The following is a 22,308-nucleotide window of genomic DNA, read 5'->3' as shown; positions in this document are numbered from 1 at the left end:
GTGAAGCCAGACACAGACGCTGTTTGGCAGTTAAGAGGCTCTGATTGGTCAAAGGTGATACAATCAAAGCTCATATCAATTTAAGAGAAGCTGTTTTCCGAGGAAAGCAAGCAACAATAGGACTGTAATAACAACACACCTAAAGTAGGAAGCCGAGCATCCTCCTCTGTGTGTGTTTGCCTTCTTTATTCCGATGGGAATAATATCTTGACAGCTTTAGAGTGAGTGTTGGATCTTGCTGCAACATGCTCACTGGCTTGTTATGATCTAAACATCATCGTTCACTTTTATCTCACACACTTACACTCTCTTATAGCACTCTTCTTCTTCTTCTTCTTCTTCTTCTCTCCCTCCCTGAATCTCTGTTTCTCTCTCAACTCACCAGATGGAGAGGGGGCGGTGAGTGTGTGGATGTATGTATGTGTGTGTGTGTGTGTGTGTATTCATGCATGCATGGTTACCCATGAGTTTGCATATTTACATTTCCTGCACATTTTGTCCTTACACTCTTCTTTGAGAGGAAACCATTGATGCAACAAAATAGATATAGAGTGGATGGGGGGAGGGGGGGGGTAGACCCTATAAGACAACCATGTGTCATCAAGAGAGATATGTAACAAGTGTATTACACCATGAACATCATTTTCTCCACAGTCAAGAGTGGTTTTAGGGGCCAAAAGGCGTTATCTGGCACCATTTGGGGGCCGCTAATCCGCATGTGCGAAATAAATCCAATCCGACAGCGACTGTGCATCTTGAAGCTGGATTGTTAATATAGATAGAGAGACAGTGCTAAGCTTTAACAGGGAGGAAGGGAGAGAGAGAGGGAGAGAGAGAGAGAGAGGGAGGGTGTGTATGAGGCGAGAGAGAGAGAGAGAGAGAGAGAGAGAGCATCAAGTCACCAGGATAGGCTCCACCATCCACACACTGTAAGGTACAAGTGCCACAAGGAGACTATATTCCGCTAAAATAATGGATGGGACAAAGCCGGCCATGGAGTCCAACGCGGAGGAGACTCAAGACGAGGGACAGGAAAGCAAAGGTACTCCCAATCAGCCGCTGACATTTGCGCGTTTTTTGGTGTTTTCTCTGGAGACATTTGCGTCTGCGCCAGCCTGAGAGGTTTAACCTACTTGCAATGGCTTCTCTCTCGTGCGCGACACAATAGCGGCGCCTTTTTTTTGTTTGGCCTCTCACCTATCTGAGGGCGATTTGCGAAAAAGCAATAACGGTCTGCCCGCTGCATGATGACCGAGATTATTCCCACAATCCCGAGCGCAATTTGACGTTGTGTGTGTGTGTTATTGTGCGCCTTCAAAGGGATTTGGAGGCTGATGGAGGAGAATAAGAGGGTGGGCGGGTGGATGGGTTGTGGAAGGTGCACGGTCTGATTTTATGGTGCATACATTAATGCCAATTTGCTTTCGCATTGTAGCACCATCACGAGCTCAGTCCTGCCTAATGAGCGGCTGATAAAGGGGCTGTGGAGGCGGCTGCATTGTTTCCCGTCAGGTGTGGAGCAGCCGCTTCACGATCCTCCCGCCGCAGCCACAGAGGCTCGGTGTCTGATCTGCCAGGAGCGTGATCAGTCGACGGCGCTGCAACATGTGAAGCCCGTGTCTTGTGTGACCGCAGTAGTCGGGTCCATTGGTTGCAACAGAAACGATCACTTGGCACAGATTGATGCTCAGAGCCCCGCCGCCCAGAAATGTTAATGGAGCCTCTGTAGGGCGCACACATTCAGTTCTGGCCTCATAACAGATGCTCTGTGTGACAGGCTGTAGTAAGGTGACTCTGCAATAAGCATTTTAATCCCACAGCATCACCAAATGCTCTTTAAGCTCACAATGCTGGGGTATCTGCAATGTGCAGGCAAAATAAGATAATACAAGTAAATAGTGTTTACACCAAAGACCAGCCTTAAATTAGTCGATTTTATCCAAGCAAACTGTTGCTGTTTCTTTACTGAATCTGTGTGTAGGAATAGTGTAGGCGTGTCTTTGTGCACTGGGGGACTCAACTACCCACACAGAGTGGATGTGACTTGTTTTCATTGTGGCTTGGTAGTAAAATCACATCCTTCAGTTTGGAGACAGCAGTGTTGTAAGCGAAGGGACTCTTTCTCTTGTTTATAGACCCACTTGAATATGAATGCACAGACGACCCACACTTTCGTCTGATGAAAAAGAATTAAGGATGGAAACATTAATGAGCTTTTTATTTACAAATCAGCGCAGAGTCAGCAGCAGTGTTGCAGCTGATCTGGCGTGATGCCTTTTTGCCCTGTTGGCTGTTAGAGAGCAGGATAGTAGATATCAAGTGAGAGCGCCTGGAGGGGCTTTACACACACGCACACACACACACACACACACACACACCTCACAGCAACATCCAGTGTTTCCCCTGCTTTATGTTCACTTTCATGTGTGCAGATGTGTCAAAATGCTTCAACAGTTTCTATTTTGGGAGCAAATATTACATTTTTTTTGCTTCTGTGTTACAAAATGGCAGGAAATTGTACTTTTTTTGGGAGCAAATATTCAGATTTTTGGCTCCAGCATTACAAAATTACTATCAGGGTTCTGCTGTGGATATTATATATTTTTTGTCTTGATCTCCTTAAAATGACAACACTGTTTGTAGTTCCTGCAGCACTTCTTGGACCCTGCCACAGTAATATTGCTGGGTCACAGTCTGCTTATGACGTAAGGTGCAGAAGAGTGGGGTGTCCCTCAACAGTGATGTTTTAAAAAGACATTACATCATCCTCTCCTGAGGCATGCTGCGACGCACAGACCAGTGTCCAATGAGAGCCTTTATCATGCAACTCCCATTGACAGAGTGGGCGAGTGTGTTTGAAGACCCTGAGGATAGTTGAGCAGGAGGCCGGCCATATTTATAGTTAGCAATTAACCGTCTGAATTCCTTAATCACCATTTTATGTTGAAGCGGTGAAATTATTATTATATGCGTTCACCCAGTTCAACCTCTGCAGCCTGGACTGTTGTGCTCCAGGTGTGATGTTGCGCAACCGAATCCACCCACACCAGCGTACCAAAATAGACCGGATTGGAGGATAGCCTGTTTGTCGGTGTAATCATTTGTGTGTGCCTTTGACATCTGGAATGTGACCATCAGCTTATAGCATCCGTTAAGAAGCTGAAGATTTACAGTGGGGGCAAGAAGGCGAGTCATGTAAGGAGCTTGTGTTGGTGTGTGCCAGCGCAGCCTCTTCTGCTTCGATACAACACGTTTCGGATTCAGAAAGCAGATGGAGAAAGTTACGATTTACCAAATCATAGCTCCCAGATGCATCAAACGCTTTGTGTAAGATGATCCAGTAGAGGAGCACCGTGTATCTCCTGCAGCATCTGAACTTTTTATCCAGGGACAGGGTCAGGTTTAAAAAGACACAAGTCTTTCAATCAAGTCAAGCCAGATGTTTTAGGTTTATATCTAACAAAAGATAATATCACCTTCATTTCAGTCGATTATATTTGTAACAAAACTGTGACTTGAGTCCCCACCTCTACTGTGGCCTGTTATGTAAGCTACTGATGCTAATCTACATGCTAAGGATTGTCTTTTAGAGCCGGACTGATAAATGGTCCATCCCCATATATTTGCCATTATTAGAAAATCACATAAATCTCTGCATCATATCTTGCTCAGTATATATAGTCACAATTTAAAGCGTCCTCAAAAACAAAAACTGACCATACATCAGATTTTTTAAACTCTAAAATATCATTATTGTATCGGCCTCAAAACTCTATTGGAAATATGCTTTTTTGGTTTCTTGCCGAGATTTAGACAAGACGATGGATACCACTCTGTCTGTTTAGTATGAAGCTTGAACCAAGAGACGGTTAGCTTAGCTTAGCATAAAGTCTGGAAACATTTCTCACACTTATTTGCTAAATCATTTGTCTAAAATGTATTAAGTATTTTAAAGAAATGGGACCTGAGCCCCTTTGAGCTACACATGTACGATTTTTGACTTATTATATTGCCATTATTATAGTATTATAGTGTCTTCACGTCATGCATTAGCATCAGGTACTGAGACTGTGACTACATTAGCTACCTTAATTATGGTAAAACAGTCGGTGCTCTTGATTGCACAGCGATTGTTTCTTTTTGCAGCGTCTCTGCATGACATTGAGCTGAGAGTAATTACAAACTGGAAAATGAACACAGAACGCAGGCAGGGTTTATAATCCGACCGCGGCGTTTGTGGGTATATGGATTGATCTTTTTGCTTGATTGCGTCCTATAATCTCTAATCTGCATGTCTGCAGAGGTTCATTGTGCTCAGGACCCGGATAACGAGACTCTCTGAGGTACAATTATATCAGATTCCATTAGTATGAGACAGTTTGATTAGACAAAGCAAACACCTCCCATGTGACTTTTTTTTTGTGGCTCCCTAAAGCGGCTTTGAGGTTTTCAAAGTGGCCTTGAGCGCATTTCAAGTCACTCACTGCGTCTGTCTGTCCTCCCCTTTGTTGTAAATGATTGGTCTGTTCACACACACCTTCCATCCTTCCCTGTGTGTGTGTGTACGTGCCCGCTCTTACATAATGCGTCGCTGGCTCGCCGCCTTTGGTTATGATGTTCAGATCAGAACCGTAACAGATTACATCATCGTCTGGAGGGGTGCAGGTTTTGTTGAATTTTGTGCATGGAAGGGCAGAGCTTGCTGCAGCCTCTGAAGCACAAAGAGAGTTCATCTTAATCTGTCCTTCGAGTTCTTTTTTAAAATCTGTGATGTTTGAGTAGGATGTAAAGATTGTGTGTGAATGCAAGATGTTTTCATATTCAGATTGAACGCAGATTTAAAAAGGAGGTGCAGCTGCAAATCAAGTTAAGTGATCAATGTTTAAATGTTGCTTTTGGGAAATAGGCTTATTTGCTTTCTTGCCAGGAATTAGATGGAAAGATCAGGACCAGTTGCCAGGCAACCAGCAGAAACTCCAGGAAGTTACTGTTCACGGCAGAGCCATAGCGAATTGTCATTTTTACTCTTCAGTTTTTGTACGGATGAGATATAAACTGTCAATGAGTGAGCTTTAGAGGTGCTGATCGTGGCTTTTATTACCTTTGGACAGAGCTGGGCTAGCTGTTTCCCCCTGTTTCCAGTCTTTGTGCTAAGCTAAGCTAATCAGCTGCTGGCTGCAGCAAGTAAATGTTTGTGGTTTCCATTGGTCACTTTCTTGTTGTTGCTTTCACACCATGACAGAACGAATATTCATTTCGATATACATTTATATACACCTCCTAAGATTATTTGGATTATTCTATCTTCACCTTGTCAAATGCACCCAACCTCCAAATCTGAGGAGTCACAAGAAGATAAGACAAATAAGATAAAAACAGATTTCTGTCACACAAAATGATATACATCTTTCTTTCTTTATTTAATACTGGATACTTTTACCTCTTTAGGCCTCTGGAAATCCTTCAGATGAAACAATATAAAACAGAATAATAGTTTATGCCCACACAGACGCATAACAGCAATCAATCATCAAAGTCATTTTTTAAAGCAAAAATGCCAAAATATTCTCTGGTTCCAAACCTCCAATGAGTGACAGTGATGATACAAGAGGAGGAAATGAACCAGGGTGGCTTTCTGATATCACCCAACCAGTCCAGCTGAGCCCAGGTTGAGGCCTTGAATCTAAAGGCCAACCCCTGTTTGATGACCAGGCGTCAGTAGAGGAGCTGGACTGTATCTCCCTGCTGGTGCTGACATTTAGTTTGTGTTGCTGATAAATATTGGACAGGTTCCCTTCCCGGCCCTCTTGACCTTACAGTAGATCAGGCGTATGTCACATAAAACATTTTAATCCCTCATGGATCATTGCTGCTGTTGTAAAAGTGTGCAATAAATATTAGAAGGTGGCCGACAGTGACTTCTGCTCCTTTTTTGAATGAACTTGTTGCCCGTGTTCAGTGTTATTACGCCTTGTAATCCACTTTGCTGGCCGAAGCAAATCACTGCTGCCACACACACAAATCTTAAGAAGCTTCTTCTCCACACTCTCATTATTCAGCTCTTGTGTATGTGTGTAATAACTTTAGGGCAGAAAACGGTTAAAACTCATCAGTTAGCCTGCACACATTTATCTACTGTAGCTTTGCTGACAGCAAAATTGCACAATATCAAAATACAGTTTGGTCTGGGTGATGCTAAAGAGCACAGGAGGTGATTTGACTCGATAAAAGTAGATGTATTGATACACATTTCATCTTAACTGACTTAACAAGCTAACAGGCATCATTTGATTTATATTTGACATCTTGATGTCTTAAAATCTTAAAATGTTCAGCTCACTAAATTGTTTTACTGGTTTGCCAAACGTACAACTTGCATAGTAGCTGATTTGGACAAACTATCATTGTGCTGCTGCTTTTCTCTCTCACACACCCACATACACTCTAATGCGTAGACTGGCTGTTATTGGCATCCGTCTCCTACTTGACTTTGTTACACAAAACCACCTCTCACTTAGGCTGAAACTCTCTCCCCAGTTTCATCTCTTTATGGCAGTTTTTTCAATGACAATATCAAGGAAACAAAGGGGCTCCCACACACTAGATTGATGCTCCCAAGTACAGCTACGACGTTTCAAGATTGCGTCTCCATCAAGAAGCTCCATCTATAGACTTCACCTGATTAAACCCAGGTGTGAATCCCAGGTGGAGCGCTGCCGTCAATTATCTCAATTAGTTTTTGAGCACATGAGCACAAAACTAATTGGAGCTGCTAATTTAGAATTTAAGCACTCAAGTTTTTACCACAAAGTCCTGACGTAGTACACACTCACTTTTGTGAGCTCTGACAGCCACATATTTAGTAAAGTTTGGGACTAACAGGATGACATTTGAACTGAGTTCTGCTGTGCTTTCAGTTTGCATGCAAGGAATCCAAACCTAAGCAAAACCTGAAAGGAAGTCTAATGACACACACTCCTCTTTAATCAGAATCAGAAATACTTTATTGATTCCTGGGGGAAATTAAACTAAAGTATTTTGCATTGGCCGGGAATCGAACCCCGGCCTCCCGCGTGGCAGGCGAGAATTCTACCACTGAACCACCAATGCACATTTACTGTAAAGAAACTACCACAATACTCGTGCGAGTCTCTCTTCTCCTCTCTGTCTTGTCCTGATTCTCCTGCTTATCTCTCTCACACACACTCATCCACACACACTCATCCACACACACCCTTGGCCTATTCTCTTCTCGCCCCGGAGGTGTGTGAGGTTGTGGGAGCATGTGAAAGCCGTCACACAGGGAGAGGCTCATGTGTTCCTCATTTGAAGCCATTTGCCCAAAGCATGCTGTCAGCCTCCATCTGGATATGTGTGTGTGTGTGTGTGTCAGGGTCAGTGTGTGCGCTTGTATTTGTTTACGTGTCAATGACCAGGAGTGGTTCAGGGGAATGTCTGTATCTGTGCTTTGCTTGCACCGAAGGAAAAGCTCTATTTTTGCACAAGTGTAGGCGAGACCGTGTGGTACACCGTGGTGTACATATTCAGCCCTCTGCGTCCCCACACTGTGGTCACTTTTAAATTTAAATGTGCTGTCTCTGCTTGCATGTTCACAAAACAAGCAGTATTTAGTATGCATGTGTTTGGGAAAGTCCCTTAAAAACTGCAACTGCAATTGCTTATTTATTGCATATTATTAATTATTTTTAAAAAGAAAGCATGATATTGATGTGTTGTCCACTTCTTACACACGTCGCAGCAGTGTGGCCAAGTGTGTAGCTGTATGAGATGAAGGTGAAATTAAACTTCAAAAGTATTCCTGCTGAGAAAAAAGAAATCTAAATAAAAGAAAAAGTAGTCAAAACATTTTAATTTTGATATGAAAGAATCAGAGCTCAAACAATGAGTCTATTGGTTGACAAAGTTAATCCGCAACAGTTGCTTACACAGCAAGATCTAACATCATCTAAACATTGCTATCGTTTGCTAACATTAGATACTATATCTAAAGTTTGCTAACATTAGCTTTGAGTCATTAACCAAGCAGCAATGCCTCAACATTCACTAGTTTCAACTTGTTTCAAAATGTGAGTGTTTGCTGCTTTTCTCTGTTTTATTTCATCGTAAATTTAAAAACTTTGGGTCTCTGACTGTTGGTATGAAGACATTTGAAGACGTCCCTTCAGACTTCAGGAAAGTGTTACTGGCATTTTGCACTATGATCTAATTAAAGATGAATTGATAATGAAAATAATCGAGCAGCCCTAGAAAGAAGTAATAGATTACAAGAATTTGGAGACAAACGCACACGAAACAGTAATCTGAATGTATCATCCTCCAACATTGCATCTATGTTTGAACCCAAGTCTGCAGTGACTATATGAATAGCAGCAAGTGGCAGGTTGGCGCAGCATGACTTGTTCTTGAGTGATGCCAACCTCCTCTGGCCTTCCTCCATCACCCACTGATACCCAATCTGCTCCTCTCATCCATAGCCCATAAAACGCCCGATGCCGATTAGCACTCGTCATCATTAGCCGTGGCTGACATCGATAAATGACTGGGCCTGTATGATGAGGAGGTCATTCTGGGCCTCAGTTTCAGGCAGCTTTTAAAACTGTTGGATCATTTGTGATGATGTAAACTTTATGGTTTGTTGTCGAATGAATACTTAAAAACGGAATTTCTGATAATAAATCAACTGCTCAAGAAAAGAGACAAATTATATACATTAAGCACCAAACTCTAAGAAATTGGTGCTCATAATTCATAATATTTCAACTACGTGACTTCAGCCTTCATAGAAAGTGTGTGTTACAGTTAATGAGACTCTCTGCAGTAACATGCTCAGTTGGGCCCTTGTGCCAACCACACACACACACACAGTGTTCATGGAGCCCCTGAGGCGGCTGGAAAGTGAATCTCCATAATCACATCAGGGGGAGGAGGGTGGAGTGGAGGCGAAGGGGGCCAGGGGAGGGCCACCGACTTCTTTGACATCTCAGGGAAAGTGGCATTAGCCAAGTTGGTTGCGTAACCGACGAGGCATTCAGTTCAGTGGCACGGCACTTCTGGCCAGAGGGGCCATTTTACATTTTGGTGGAACAAGACTCAGACTAATAGCGCTCACAGGTGATCCTGCTGCGGAACAGGAGAAGATTAGAAACATGAGGCAGCTTTCTGCCGTCTCTGTTTAGGTGTAGTCACTGAACCCTACAGCCAGGCACTTTTAAATACTTAATTAATTGTACTTGCCTCATTACAAAAAATAGCCCTAAAGGACAAAAATGCAGCTTTCTTGCATCATATCGTGCGATAATACTCTCCAAATTATGAGATTGCCTGAAGATAAACCAGGATAATAATAACTTCTCATTCCACATATTCCAAAAAAAAAAAAAAAAAGAAGAAGAAAGAATAAGTAAGTTACTATCTCATAATTTTGACTTAGTATCAATGAGAGAACAGTCAGGCTCTGTAATGATTCAACTTTGCTAACATTAGCTATCATTAGCCACTGTGAGTATCTCAAAATGTTTTACTATCTCATAATCTGTATTACGTTCTCATAATTTGGATTTAATAAGTCAAATGTTTGGACTTATCATTTTAATTACTTCTTCATCATTTGGATTTGGTATGTCAGAAGACATCTCAGGGTTTTCACTTTTCAGTTGGCTCATCATGTTTGTCTGAATTTTCTCCCACATGGTTCTGTTCTTGCCTCAAGTTGCCACATAAAAACAGTGAAAGAAGTATTAAAACATCTGCTAAACTAACACACATTTGATCCAGGTAATAAAGAAACTTCCATTTACCAGTCTTAGTGATTTAAAAAACACTTTTACTGTATGAATCAGGGCCTGATCTGTCTCAACATTGCCTCTTGATCTGCCTTGCAAATCTACTGTATCGGTTGTTAATCCTGGTGGACCATGACAGGGAACATCAGGTCAATAGGTGCAGCATGTCACACTGCACTCTCCCTCGCAGGCAGCACGTGAGCGTGAAGGCACTCCAGCTGCAACTCACCAAGAGACAAAAAAACAAGCAAAAGCACCTAAACTCACCCAGAGAGCAGATTAATATTTGATGTTTAAGTGCGTGTGAGAGCATAACGGAGCGCGATGTGAAGTTACCGCTTCTCTGGTGTGCTTGAATGTCACGCTTTACTGATCACTTCCTGTGTTTTCTAATATTTACTTTCTAATTTTTGTTTTTGGCACGCACAGGTTGCAGATGCAAACAAACTCACTGTAATTTGCACCAGACGAACAGTTTGTGTGTGTTTCTCTGCATCTGTGAGAATCCACTGACGTGTGTGCCCCATCTGTGTGTGCGTTTCTGTATTTTTTATTAATTTTGTACATTCAACACGGGTGGGTGTGTTTGCTGTGTGTCTTGGGAGTTGAGTCCTTCACCCAGCTGTTTAGAGTTTAGCCCCGATTGGCAACAGAAAGGGAGAGATGGAGGGAACCAACATGCGGCAGATCAGCGGGATAAAAGTATTGATCACGCAGCAGAGCACCAGGAACGGGATTTGAGAGTCCATCATGCTCAATTACGCCTGGCCAGATGCTGACCTTGTGGCATTCATAATGCTGCAGAACCAGCCAACAGTTTCTCACAAACAGAAGATTAGGGTCAGTTATGTACCGTGGGAAAAAAAGAAAAAAGGTTGGGAATGGTGATGGCCGCTGGCGTCATCCTCTTACCTGGCGCAGAGCATATTGTGTCCTCTTGATCAACGCGGCAAATAAGCCGATTACTGAAAACATTTGCTTTGATAATGTGTCGGTTATCAGATGCGTGTGTGTCGAGATGAGGAAGGAGGTATTAAAGAGGTCAAGCTGATTCGAACAGCGCATAAAAAGTATTTTCTTTGCGTGAATACTTTCTGAACAGGATTCTTCACATGCAGCAACTCTGCGTGTGCCAACAAACTGCTGCCTTTTGAAGGATAATTCTAGTTTTTTAGAAGACAAAACAAAAGCAGTAGAATTATTACCTGAACACTCACTGATCACAGTAAGAGCTGAAACAATTAGTGGATTCCTTGATTGGCAAAATATGAACGATTTTGATAATAGTTAGTCGTTTGAGTCATTTTTCAAGCAAAAATACCAACTTTTTGATGTTTCCAGCTTCTCAATTGTGATGATTTTCTGCTTTTCTTCATATCTATATGACAGTATGTTGATTATCTTTAGATTTTAGACCGTTTCAGCCTCGTTTTTTAGTCATTTGATGTATGTCTGACAGCTTCTTATCTATCAATACAGCTGTTTATAAAGACTGCGTAACAGCTCATGTGAACACTGCCAAAATGCACATGAACTTGTTCCTGAATGCATCACATGCAGGACTGAAGCTACTACTCTGCGCCTCCTGTGAAGACTCGTGTTAGTCGGGCAAAACAAGCAATTTTATAGACTAAACAATTAACCATTTAACTGAGAAAGTAACTGGCAGATTAATGAATCATGAAAATCGTTAGTTGCTTGGGCAAAGAGAGATTATCACCAACATTTTGAGTCTGCTCACCATTGGTTAACATCATCCGACTAAACTGTTGGATTTGTTTACAATCTGTCTGATCATTTAACTGCTCGTGTTTCTTCCCCTTTTGGACATTGTTGTGGAAATATCACCCTGCTCCCAGATTTAAGCAATTACTTTGGTGTGTCAACTGATAGAAACAATGAGGAAAAACTATAAAAACAAGACCCAAGTTGTAACAAACTGGAATTATCCTTTAAGGGAAAACAGCTTCTTTAACTTCATGACGATGCGGTTTTGATGTTCTCTCATGGTGTTTAAAAGAGTTTCATAAAAGCTCAGAGGAGCATTTTATCCTTCAACTCAAGTGGAAAGACGGAAATCTCCCAAGCTGAAGTTATGAGGTTACGAGTTTGTGTGTGTGTGTGTGTGTGTGTGTTGTTGTGGCTGAAGTCTGCTGCCATCAAACAGATGGGGTTTCTTTTTCATCTCAACCAGAGGAGACGCAGCCATCCATCCCCCCTCTCCTCTCCATCTCCTTTACTTTCCCACACCCTTCCCCTCTCTCTCTCTCTCTCTCTCTCTCTCTCTCTCTCTCTCTCTCTCTCTCCGAGGTCCTCCTCGACTCTTGTGGGAATCTACCCATAATGCACTGTGAGGAAATTGCCCCATAATGAATACAGCACTTCTAAATTGGAATACAGCCGCAGGCAGGGACCAGACCGGCCGCTGAAATATTCACAAAGCTTTATTAACGCTGTTATTCCTGGCAGATGCACCGTGCGTACGAACAGTTGGCGATAATCACACTGTGCCACTGGGTTGTACAGTTTATGGCAAATTATTATTAACTATCAGGACAGTGGATGTAATCTTCTCAATCTCCTCTACTCTCAGAGAAATACAGCACATACGTCCAGGCAGGATGATCTTTAGATGAAAGCTGCCACTAAAAGAGAATACAGTTATTTATAGTGTGTCCAGTTTATTATCCAATGATTTTGCAATGTACTTATATTCTTTAAACTGTTTTACAATGCAAACGCTACAAATTCAAACCTAGTGACAATGTGACAATGAAGTTTGTAAGGCGACATGTATTTGAGGGATTATTTCATGTCGTTGGTGTCAGGTGATTGACAGGAAGCGAAGCATAATCACAAAGGACTTCAGCAAACGGTGACAAGTTCTGTCTCCAACCATGTCTGCTCTGTGCTGCGCCTCATTCATCCAATCAAAGAGCCTGAAACGTTGTCTTGTCCAAGAGAAGAAGACTTGGAATATGAAATGTGATTTTCTTTTAAAAGGAAAAAGAAAAAGAAAATGCAGGTTTTGTGTTGACTGTGTGGAAAGTGTTGTTTAGAGGACACCCTGCTTCTTTGTACAGAACACCAGTAAAAAATATGAATAAACATGAGGGGACCCTGGACAATATCTGTTGGACAGACTATTTTCCTTCATACTTTGTGCAGCTGCACAGCTCCTCACACATCATTCACTGCCTGCAGTGCAAACATAGATATACTGACGATGGAATTATCTGTGTTTAGGACCAAAGGGTAGGACAACAGAAAATTATTAAAACAGAGCTGTGTTACGTAAACACATAAGGCTAAAGACAAGTCTGTAAAAACGTGTCTTGAGACAGGTTTTCAAAGCAGAAACAGTCTCAGCAGATCGAGGACGACCTGTAGTCCGTAAACGCTCCATCACCGCTCGACCTTAACTTGGACTCTGGATCTTCTTCTCTCTCCCCCGTCTATCTCTCTTTTCACATCTAACAACACAATATTGGTATGACCCACTTCCCAACACCTGCCCAGCGGAATATGGACGGAGATACTTTTCATCTCCCTCCTTCCATGTTTCTTGTCATCACTTCGGTTGCTTTCACTTCCTGTACTGTCGTCATTGTTTGGTTCAAAGTCTAGACCTTTGTCACCGCTTAGCACCAATCTTTAGGTTTTTATTGAGGTTACATCATTCTGCATTGGTGTGTGTGTGTGTGTGTGTGTGTGTGTGTGTGTGTGTGTGTGTGTGAAGCGGCTGCGAAGGACAACGCTAACGCTGAACTGGGTCGTGGGTAACACGTTGCTATGGCAACTGCTATTTGCCGGCCCTGGGGCCAAGAACTGCTTTTTCGCTTACACTTTCTCTCTCTCTGTTCTTTTCTCTGCTCTTCCTCGCTCGCTCTGCCTCTTTCTTCACCTTCTTCTCTCCTTTTTCCTCTTCCCTTTGTTCATCTGCTCGCTTTCTATCGATCTCTCGCTCGGCCTTCCTCTCCATTCACCTCTGCGTTTCCTTTTTCTATCTCATACTCCTCGCTTATATTGTTCCTTCTCAGTTTTTCTTCACCTCATCCCTCCCTTTTGTCTTTGTCTGTGGAAAAAACGAATAGGCATCTATTGTCATTATTCCGCTTACTGTCACAATCGGCTGCAAATTGAAATCCTAATTTAAGCAAGGCGCTTTTGGAAAGAGAACAAGCTTTAACAGCAGGGGATGTTAATCCTTAATTGCAGCTCTTGTCCGTCAAATTATTTGCTGTTCTGTCGCTTGACAAAATTAACAGAAATCCCCAAATCTTTCATAGTCTTTCATATCTGCGAGCGCCTTCACAGACAGCCTGTAAAGTGTTCCCACAACCTGATGCATCGTCCTCGGTCTGAGATTGTTGAGATGATATATGATCCAGCATCGTAACAGGAACGTAACGTATTGACTTAGCGATTAACTCCAGCTGGCTCACTGTAAGTACAGCGTGGGCATGCAGTCATATTTCAAAGAGAGAGCAGAGAGGAAGGCAAGAAGTAGCGAGATGCAGCGAGGTATAAAACGAGAGCGATGGGCCGGCCTCGGTGTGTCACCTAAATTCTACTCTAATGAATAGTCCATTGATTTCCATTAGGGCTTGCTGGGGCTGACCACTCCGGCCTGTCTGTTTCCCATTAGCACACTTTAAAACTGAGGCTGACAAACAGTCGTAGCCACAGGCGGACCAGACGAGAGGCACGTTCAGTGTTAAAAAGAAACCTGTGAATTCATCCATGAAGCCGCATGGGGCCAGAGAGACGACAGAGTTAACGACGAAATAACGAAATAATATCAGCCTTAAATACCAGTCTTGTACTCTTGGGATTTATCTTGAATTTAAGTTTTTTCTGATAATAGGCTGCTTTCTCCACCTTGAGTTAAAGTTAGCTAGGAGTTATAGTCCCAAGTCCAAGATAACGTCTCCTGAAAATTCTTGATTTGTATTTGAAAAAGCAGGATTACCACGTCTCACTGGCAGGTTTTATTATCTTCTCTAAATAAAAGAAGACAGGAAGACTAACAGTCTAAATTACCTGTTGAGATTGACGTTTTATAGCAGGATGAAGTGTCAGCGTGGAGCAGCTTTTACACAGCTCTCCCGGTCGTCATTGTATCAACCAGCGAGTCCATTGCAGCCCCCCCCTCGAGGCCTGGCCTGTTTCTGGCTCAGGATTTTAGAGCCATCCAGCCTTATCAGCTCCACCTCTCCATCAGCCCGCTTCCTTCATTAACATTAATAGGATTTGGATCTATTATGCAACGGGCCTCCGCTCAGTTACGCAACGCAGAGTCTTCAGCAGCAGCACACTTTGGAGGGGAGCAGTTGCATCTTAGATTTATGATTTGGGTTTTCATTCACTCTGATGGGCAGAGGAGGGGTTTTCAATATGTGCCGCCACATGACCCCACACTGGGGTCAGAAACGAGCCTCAGCAAAGGAGGAATAAAACATTTGTTAGTACCATATGGAAATTTCAGATAAGCTTTATTTTAAAACCCTATTAATTATATAGTTTATGTAAATTACCAGCTGCTTGTTAATAATCATAAGATGGTAAATCATAAACTCTGCTGACTGGGTTTACAAAGGTAGTTTCAAACTTTTAGGTTGTTGTAAGTTACAAGTTATTGTTATTATGTACAGAGTTGTGTCATATCTTTTATTTTGTTTTGTATATTTTATGCAATTGTACAAAACCTTCCTATTCAGCAAACAAACAACTTTTCCAGATCAACTTGCCCTTTTCCTTTTATTGCACACACGCCTAAACAAGAGAAGCCAAGCTAACAGCTAGCGGCTCTGTGAGGCTGTACTGAGGCACAGAGGTGCTTTGAGCTAAATGCTAACATCAGCATGCTAACATTCTGATGAAAGTGTAATGTTTACAATGTTTACTGTCTTAATTTAGTGTGTTACACAAAGTACAGCTGAGGCTGATGGGAATGTCATTAGTTTTTCAGTATTGGACAATTCTCAAGTATTGTCATCAAAATCACAAATGTGAACCTCATGGCGGCTCTGGAGGAAAAGTCACGGGGTCACCAAAGTCAGTAGGATTCATCGCCTGGAAACCACGATAGTCTCTGCCAATATTCACGGCAATCCTTTGAATAGAAATGTCATTCTGGACCAAAGCGGTGAGCCAACCGACTTCCCCCGTCAGTGATGCTATCGATGATCCTGCCCCCCCTCAGCAGGGTTGAAATCAATCTGCTCCTTTAAACTCATCGATAACAACCGTCCACAAGCTTGTAACACTACCTGGCCCGAGCGGTCGATTAGATAAAGACAGAGAGTTTAGAACAGGTTTGAAAGATATGTAATCAGGTATTCAAGGCTTTACAAATAGAGTTGTTTAGATTCAACAAACTTCTGAAATAATGATGCTTCAGAGTCGCCAATTGGAGCAGGTTGTCATGGAAACAGCAAAGTGGCACACACAAGACAGTTCATTTTGTCTTTTTCCTTTTTTTTCCCAGAGTAACTTCCTGCTTTGCTGGAGGAGCTATTTTTAACGGGTGTTATATAAGATACGACTCTTGTGCTCAATACAATGTATTATTTTCCATCCTTTTCATTCCTCTTCATCCTCTTGACTGTGATGGGAGCAGTTTCCTGTACCTATATCCCATGTAGCTCTTAACTCACTCACGCGCTGCCACGGTTAATGGAAAACAAATTTACTAATTTATCATCATCATCACTCCGTGGAAAGTGCTCGAGCACAAGGGATAATTTACCATCATTCATCATCATTCTAGAGTTGTGAAAAATAAGAAAAATGCTGGAGAAACTTGACAATATATGCGAGGTGTGCGAGCCAATTTTAGTCTCTCTCAGTTTCTAACGTTTGTCATTTGCACTGGATTTTTAATTGCACTGAAACCAAAAGTACATGAAGCAAAGCATCAGTCTCATTCTCACTTTCATCTGCAGGAGTAGTGCCCTGTAACAGCGAAGACATCTGCAGTGTTTTAGAGGTGCGACTCTGAAGAAGTGCAACCTAAATGTCACTTCTCTGATGCCCTAGAAAATGGCTAGTCATTTATTTTGAAATAATTTATTTAGGTTATGAGTTATTCATACAATCTGGGCATAGGAAAGAACAAAAAAAGGTTTGAAATGTTTCTTTAAAGACAAAAGGGAGATGGAGTTTTTTGGAGCAGTGTAGGATGCGAGCGTGTAGTGCAGCTTACATGTAATATTCAGCACTCCCAGCTGAGCTCAAAGTGAACGCACACTAACTGTGAAAGATGCTATGATTAGCTGCTCGACATGCCTGACAGGGAGGAGTGTTGTTCTCCTCTTGTAGACTCAGAGAGACGAGCGTGACGCTCTCTCGCAGCACATTGATTCAGCCCCAACAGCATGAATGTCTACGCAGGTGTGTGGACATGAGTAACAGTTAAACATCAGTGGACAAAAGGCCGTCGAGTGTTGCAGTGAGTGTCATCACCAGAGCCGATAGAGCCACTATATGAGATGTCATGTTGCAGCAGTCTGCTCTGTTGGCTCCTGCTCGGTTTTAAGCACACATTTTGTTTGCGCTTTCAAATCTGACCTGGATTTTTTGTTCTTTTATCCTCCTTTAGGGGAAGTTTTCAACAAGAAATCCTTTGTATCTGTGACTTAATCCCGCTCTCGTCGTCTCCCCCTGCAGGATGCTTCGAGTGCTGCATCAAGTGTCTGGGCGGGGTGCCCTACGCCTCCCTGGTGGCCACCATCCTCTGCTTCTCAGGCGTGGCCCTGTTCTGCGGCTGCGGCCACGTGGCGCTGACCGGCACCCTGACCATGCTGGAGAACCACTTTTCCAGGGTCACCAGCGACCACGCCACCCTCGCCATGGTGTAAGTTCTCAGTGTGGTCCAGCTGGCATTACAAAATCTTTCTCCATCAATGGAATCAAGCACTGAAGAACTAAAACACATAACAGAATAAGGTGTTCTGCTAACATGCTTGACTGTAAGTTTTCAGAAAGACTAAAGGAACATGATATCCTGATAAACGTTTAGAGGATGAATCATTGATGAGCTCTTGGCACCATTAATGATTTCTTTATACTGATACTACCCCTGCAGTTATTAAATCCGTCGAGGACAGCCACCCACACCTGGCTACTGTGTGCATTTTACTGAGCATCACTTTTGAGGATTTAATTACACATTTTTTTAAATAGTCGGTTCAGTTCAGTTGCAGGGTATTTGATAGATTTTGAACTTTGTCCTTTCTTTTCTGTATGTGTGTGTTTAGGATCCAGATCTTTCAGTACATCATTTACGGCATCGCCTCCTTCTTCTTCGTCTACGCCATCATCCTGCTAGCTGAGGGCTTTTACACCACCAGCGCCATCAAGAAAGAGCTGCAGAGCGACTTCAAGACCACCGCCTGTGGACGCTGCATCACTGCCTTCGTATGTCAACACACACACACAAACACACACAAACACAAGCAGCTGCTGCAAATCATCACACCCACTGACCCAGTTACACTGCAAATTAAAGCCTCTGAATGAGATTTTTAATTACTTTGATGTGTATTTTATAATGTTCTTACTTAAAATAGAAAAGTTAACACAGAACAGTCATTCATAATGCTGTAGACGCCAGGACAAAGGTCGTCATGAAGGTGTTGCGGAGGCACACTCACACACCTCGACCTCACATTTATGGACACATGAAGACATGCAACCCTTGAGGGTAACTCTGGCACAGTTTGTCCTTTCTAGCCTGATTAGTCTAATTGCTGCAGATGTCCAGTAACATTAGTTTAAACACAGACTCTGTGTTTGTGTGTGGTGGGTGGAGGTCTTTAAGGAATAATATTAGCCTATTTTTCTAATGCAACTCAAACTTTGGGGGAAAAATATCATACTGCCAAATACAAATCTCTCCTTTCTTTTCACCTATCTCCATTCCTCAGTTCATGTTCCTGACCTACATCCTCGCTCTGGCCTTCCTCGCCATCTTCGGCTTCACGGCGATACCCGTTTTCCTCTTCTTCAACGTGTGGAATACCTGTGCCGCCATGAGGGCTCCTGACGCTAACATCACCTCGCCTGACTCCATCTGTGTGGACGTCAGGCAGTACGGTAAGTTGTCCCACCTACATCCCACCTCTGTCATTTATATAGTTTAAGTTTGTGATTTCCCACATTTTCCAGGGTAACATTTGACAAAAACAGCAGCTGAATTTAGTCTCTCTGCTTCTAATACAAATGTTTCCCCGATATACGATTGGTCCATCGGGAGGATTTTTCCCTTAGTACTGTGGAACTGTTATTATTTTATTCTAATAAATACCAACAACTATTGCTGTGAAGATTGGCAGCCTCCAGTGTTTCTCAGCTCATTCTCGAGCCTTCAAGGCCAGCCTGTCCTTTATATTTTAGCTCCTGCTCTGTTTCTGCACACCTGATCTAATTAAAGATGACACAGTTTCATTACACTTTAATTGGATCAGGTGTGCAGGAGCAGAACTTGTAGGACAGGTGGGCCTTGAAAACTGAGTTTTTAAAACTATACTGTTTGCTAATGAAGCTATTTTTAAAAACACAAATAAAATAACATGTTCATATGCAACATGTTGCATATCCCCTGGGTATTTTGATTTGCAGCTGTGGTAAAAAAAAAAAAAGGATCTGACTGCATGCTGTGTTACATGTTTTCAAAGTTTAAGAGAATTTCCCCTGATCAAGGCAAGGGAGCTCAAATATGCCGACGATAAAAGCTTTTACCTTTCTACATAAAAGAACATGCTGGTGCTCGTCACATGAAGCCCAGGCTTTACCTGCAGCATATTAGCCATCATAAGGTACTGGTTATATTTCTCTCAAGTTAGCTAACATTAGCTACCATAAGCTACAGAAGGCTACTGCTCATATATCAGTGTGGTGTATATTGAACTGAGCACATCCGGTTTGCCTTGCTTTTAATGTAATTTTCTGTACAGCAAGAGGTCAGACATATATATATATATATGTATATATACACACACATTTTGATTATTGAGAGCCTGATTGGATCGCTATGAAAATCCACTTTCCTGCAGTATTACAGCACAGTAACGGTCTCCTGTGATTGCATATCTGGTTATCTGTTTGATGGCCTAATGTACAGTATGTGACCCACATTTGAAGGACAGCTGGCCCACTTACAAAGTAGGATGAGGATCACATATGCTTCATTGGCAGTCGTACTGTACTAGACGATGAAATATTAACCCCAAAAACTGGCAGTTATCAAATTATTATATTGCAGTTGATGAGTGAGGTTTTGATAACTTTCTTGTTTTATGCATGATGATATAAAGTAAAGGACAAATATAACCTATAATAGGCCCATGCTAGCCAGTTCTCAAAAATGTTTCCACAGTGAAGAAGTAAATCGAAATAATGACCCATATTTTTCCTGGAGGAGAGGCTCAGAGGCCCGGACAGCAGCAGCAGCCCTGTTTCCTTTAATCTTTATCCGAGCCTAATTCATAATGCCTTCAATCATACAGTCTCGGGGGAGGAAAAAGCTTCTTGTCTCAGATGAGAAAGCGGCAGCCCTGTGATGTTTCATCTCTCTGATCCTGTAGGTATTATTCCCTGGAACGCCACACCGGGAAAAGCTTGTGGAGCCACACTGGGAGACATCTGTAACACCAGCGAGGTGAGAGGACACTGACCTGACCTTTTCTTTTTTGATTTTATCTTCCCTTCCCTCACTAATGCTCTCTTATCGTCCACAGTTCTACCTGTCCTACCACCTCTACATCGTTGCGTTCGCCGGCGCCGGTGCCACCGTCATCGCATTGGTAAGCCTCTCATGATCCCACTGATAATGTGCTTCTCAAAATATGCACGTTGCCATGGCGTGCTTATCTGTTTCCATAGCAACCCCGCCTCTCACGTTTGTCAGTATGTCATCCTATGGGTTGAAATCCAACCCTGCAGCCTGCCTCTGCTGCGTGAGTGTGTGTGTGTGTAGACAGGGTCAGTGTTTTACTCTGCTGTGGAGGCGGACTGTTTTGTTTTATGTCCAGGGAAATGGAGATACTAAAAAAAGCAATAAGCACCTCTCCAGATGTTATGCTGGGTCACCTGACAGCCCTCTGGACTGTGATGTTTTCCAGCTAACTTATTTAGGAGGTGGAGAGAGATACAGAATAGTATTTAAGGATTCGTTTTTTAGTATTTGTTTATTCAGAATGGCTCAAAATGTTTCACAAACATGATGATTTGGCTATTGCTATATCTGCCATCAGCATGTCACTGATAGGATTTAGCACCATTAAATGTGTGTTTAAACCTTTTGTTTGAATGCCAGGTGATTTGACTAACTGCTACTTAGCAAAACCACCTGTTGCATTTTGGCTGTAATTAAAACCTGGACTTGATCTGTTTATTTCAAGCTGTGTGCAATGTTACAACAGCCTTTTAGATATTATATATTCACTCATTTGCTCAGTCAGTAAAGCAATTTTGTGCCATTAAGCATTTTTGTCATTATCTTCTTCATTCAAAAACTATTTAGCTACATTTTGGTCAGTGCTGAGTTCAATCCTGGTTTTCATCCCAAACAAAGTCTACCAGGTGATTTCACTGTTAGTGGAATTAGTGGAATCACCTGGAGGCAGAGTTCACAGTCTGTTCACAGTGGAAAAGTGACAAAATTAAGTCAAAAAAGTCAACATACAGTGCACGAAAAAACACAAAAGAAATGGAGGAGCCGCTCACAGCTGCAAAACATTAAAACTAATTGTGTGGATAGTGCTGAAGCAGCTTTGAAAAGTTGAGAAGACTTTCCAAAGTTGCAAGCTGTGTCCTAATTCCATACTACGTACTAACTGTGTACAGTATGCTAATAATAATATGCTAATCATTATAATTTGCAGTTAGTCTTCAAGAAATCAACACATTTTACCGTTTCATACTAACAGGAAATGATATAATATGTGCAGACCTCAATCAAACTGCCTCCCTAACCCAAACGCCAATTAAACTTCATAAAGAAAGCACAATGATTTTCCTAAAATTCAATAGTTGCTTTTCTGGAGCAGTTTCACTGCAATCCACAGCGGTTCTAATTTTTTCCAGCTGTAGCAGCTCTTCAGTTTCCTTCGGGTGTCGCATTGTTGGAGAGTAGTTTCCATCAACAGCACAAACAAAGAAAATCAAGCATTTTTTTCGCATGCAAACTGATTTTGAGTTTACTTCAATTAGTCACTTTTCCAGGAGGGACACGCCACATACTTAAACCTGCTTAATATTAGTATGTGGAACTGGGACGCAGTAAATGAAGAAAGCATCTTGCTCTCTCTTCAGATCCACTACCTGATGATTTTGTCGGCCAACTGGGCCTACCTGAAGAGTGCCGTCTCCACGCACGAGTACCAGGACATCAAGACCAAGGACGACCAGGATCTGGAGGCCGAGGCGCGCTCCAAGGAGGGCCAGAACTCCTCCTCCTACTCATAAGGACAAGCGATCCTCTCCCGCCACCACCCATCTC

The 22,308-nt window shown here is 42.4% G+C and overlaps 1 protein-coding gene and 1 non-coding gene across 2 annotated transcripts; one reads left to right on the top strand and one right to left on the bottom strand.

The window, feature by feature from the left end:
• Window positions 1-972: 972 nt before the first annotated feature.
• On the top strand, window positions 973-22,274 carry LOC139306610 (neuronal membrane glycoprotein M6-b-like). The gene is made up of 7 exons (XM_070930511.1): window positions 973-1,042; window positions 17,475-17,661; window positions 18,065-18,224; window positions 18,734-18,902; window positions 20,393-20,466; window positions 20,546-20,611; window positions 22,122-22,274. Exons 1-7 carry the CDS (start codon window positions 973-975, stop codon window positions 22,272-22,274), a joined length of 879 nt encoding a protein of 292 aa, XP_070786612.1.
• On the bottom strand, window positions 7,040-7,110 carry trnag-gcc (transfer RNA glycine (anticodon GCC)). Its single transcript has one exon. It is a non-coding gene; the product is annotated as a tRNA-Gly (tRNA).
• Window positions 22,275-22,308: the final 34 nt, after the last annotated feature.

Source organism: Enoplosus armatus, chromosome 24 (genome assembly GCF_043641665.1).
Source record: "Enoplosus armatus isolate fEnoArm2 chromosome 24, fEnoArm2.hap1, whole genome shotgun sequence".
Lineage (NCBI taxonomy): Eukaryota > Metazoa > Chordata > Actinopteri > Centrarchiformes > Enoplosidae > Enoplosus > Enoplosus armatus.
Note: the sequence above shows the minus strand (reverse complement) of the source record. Positions and strands in the feature narration are given on the sequence as shown.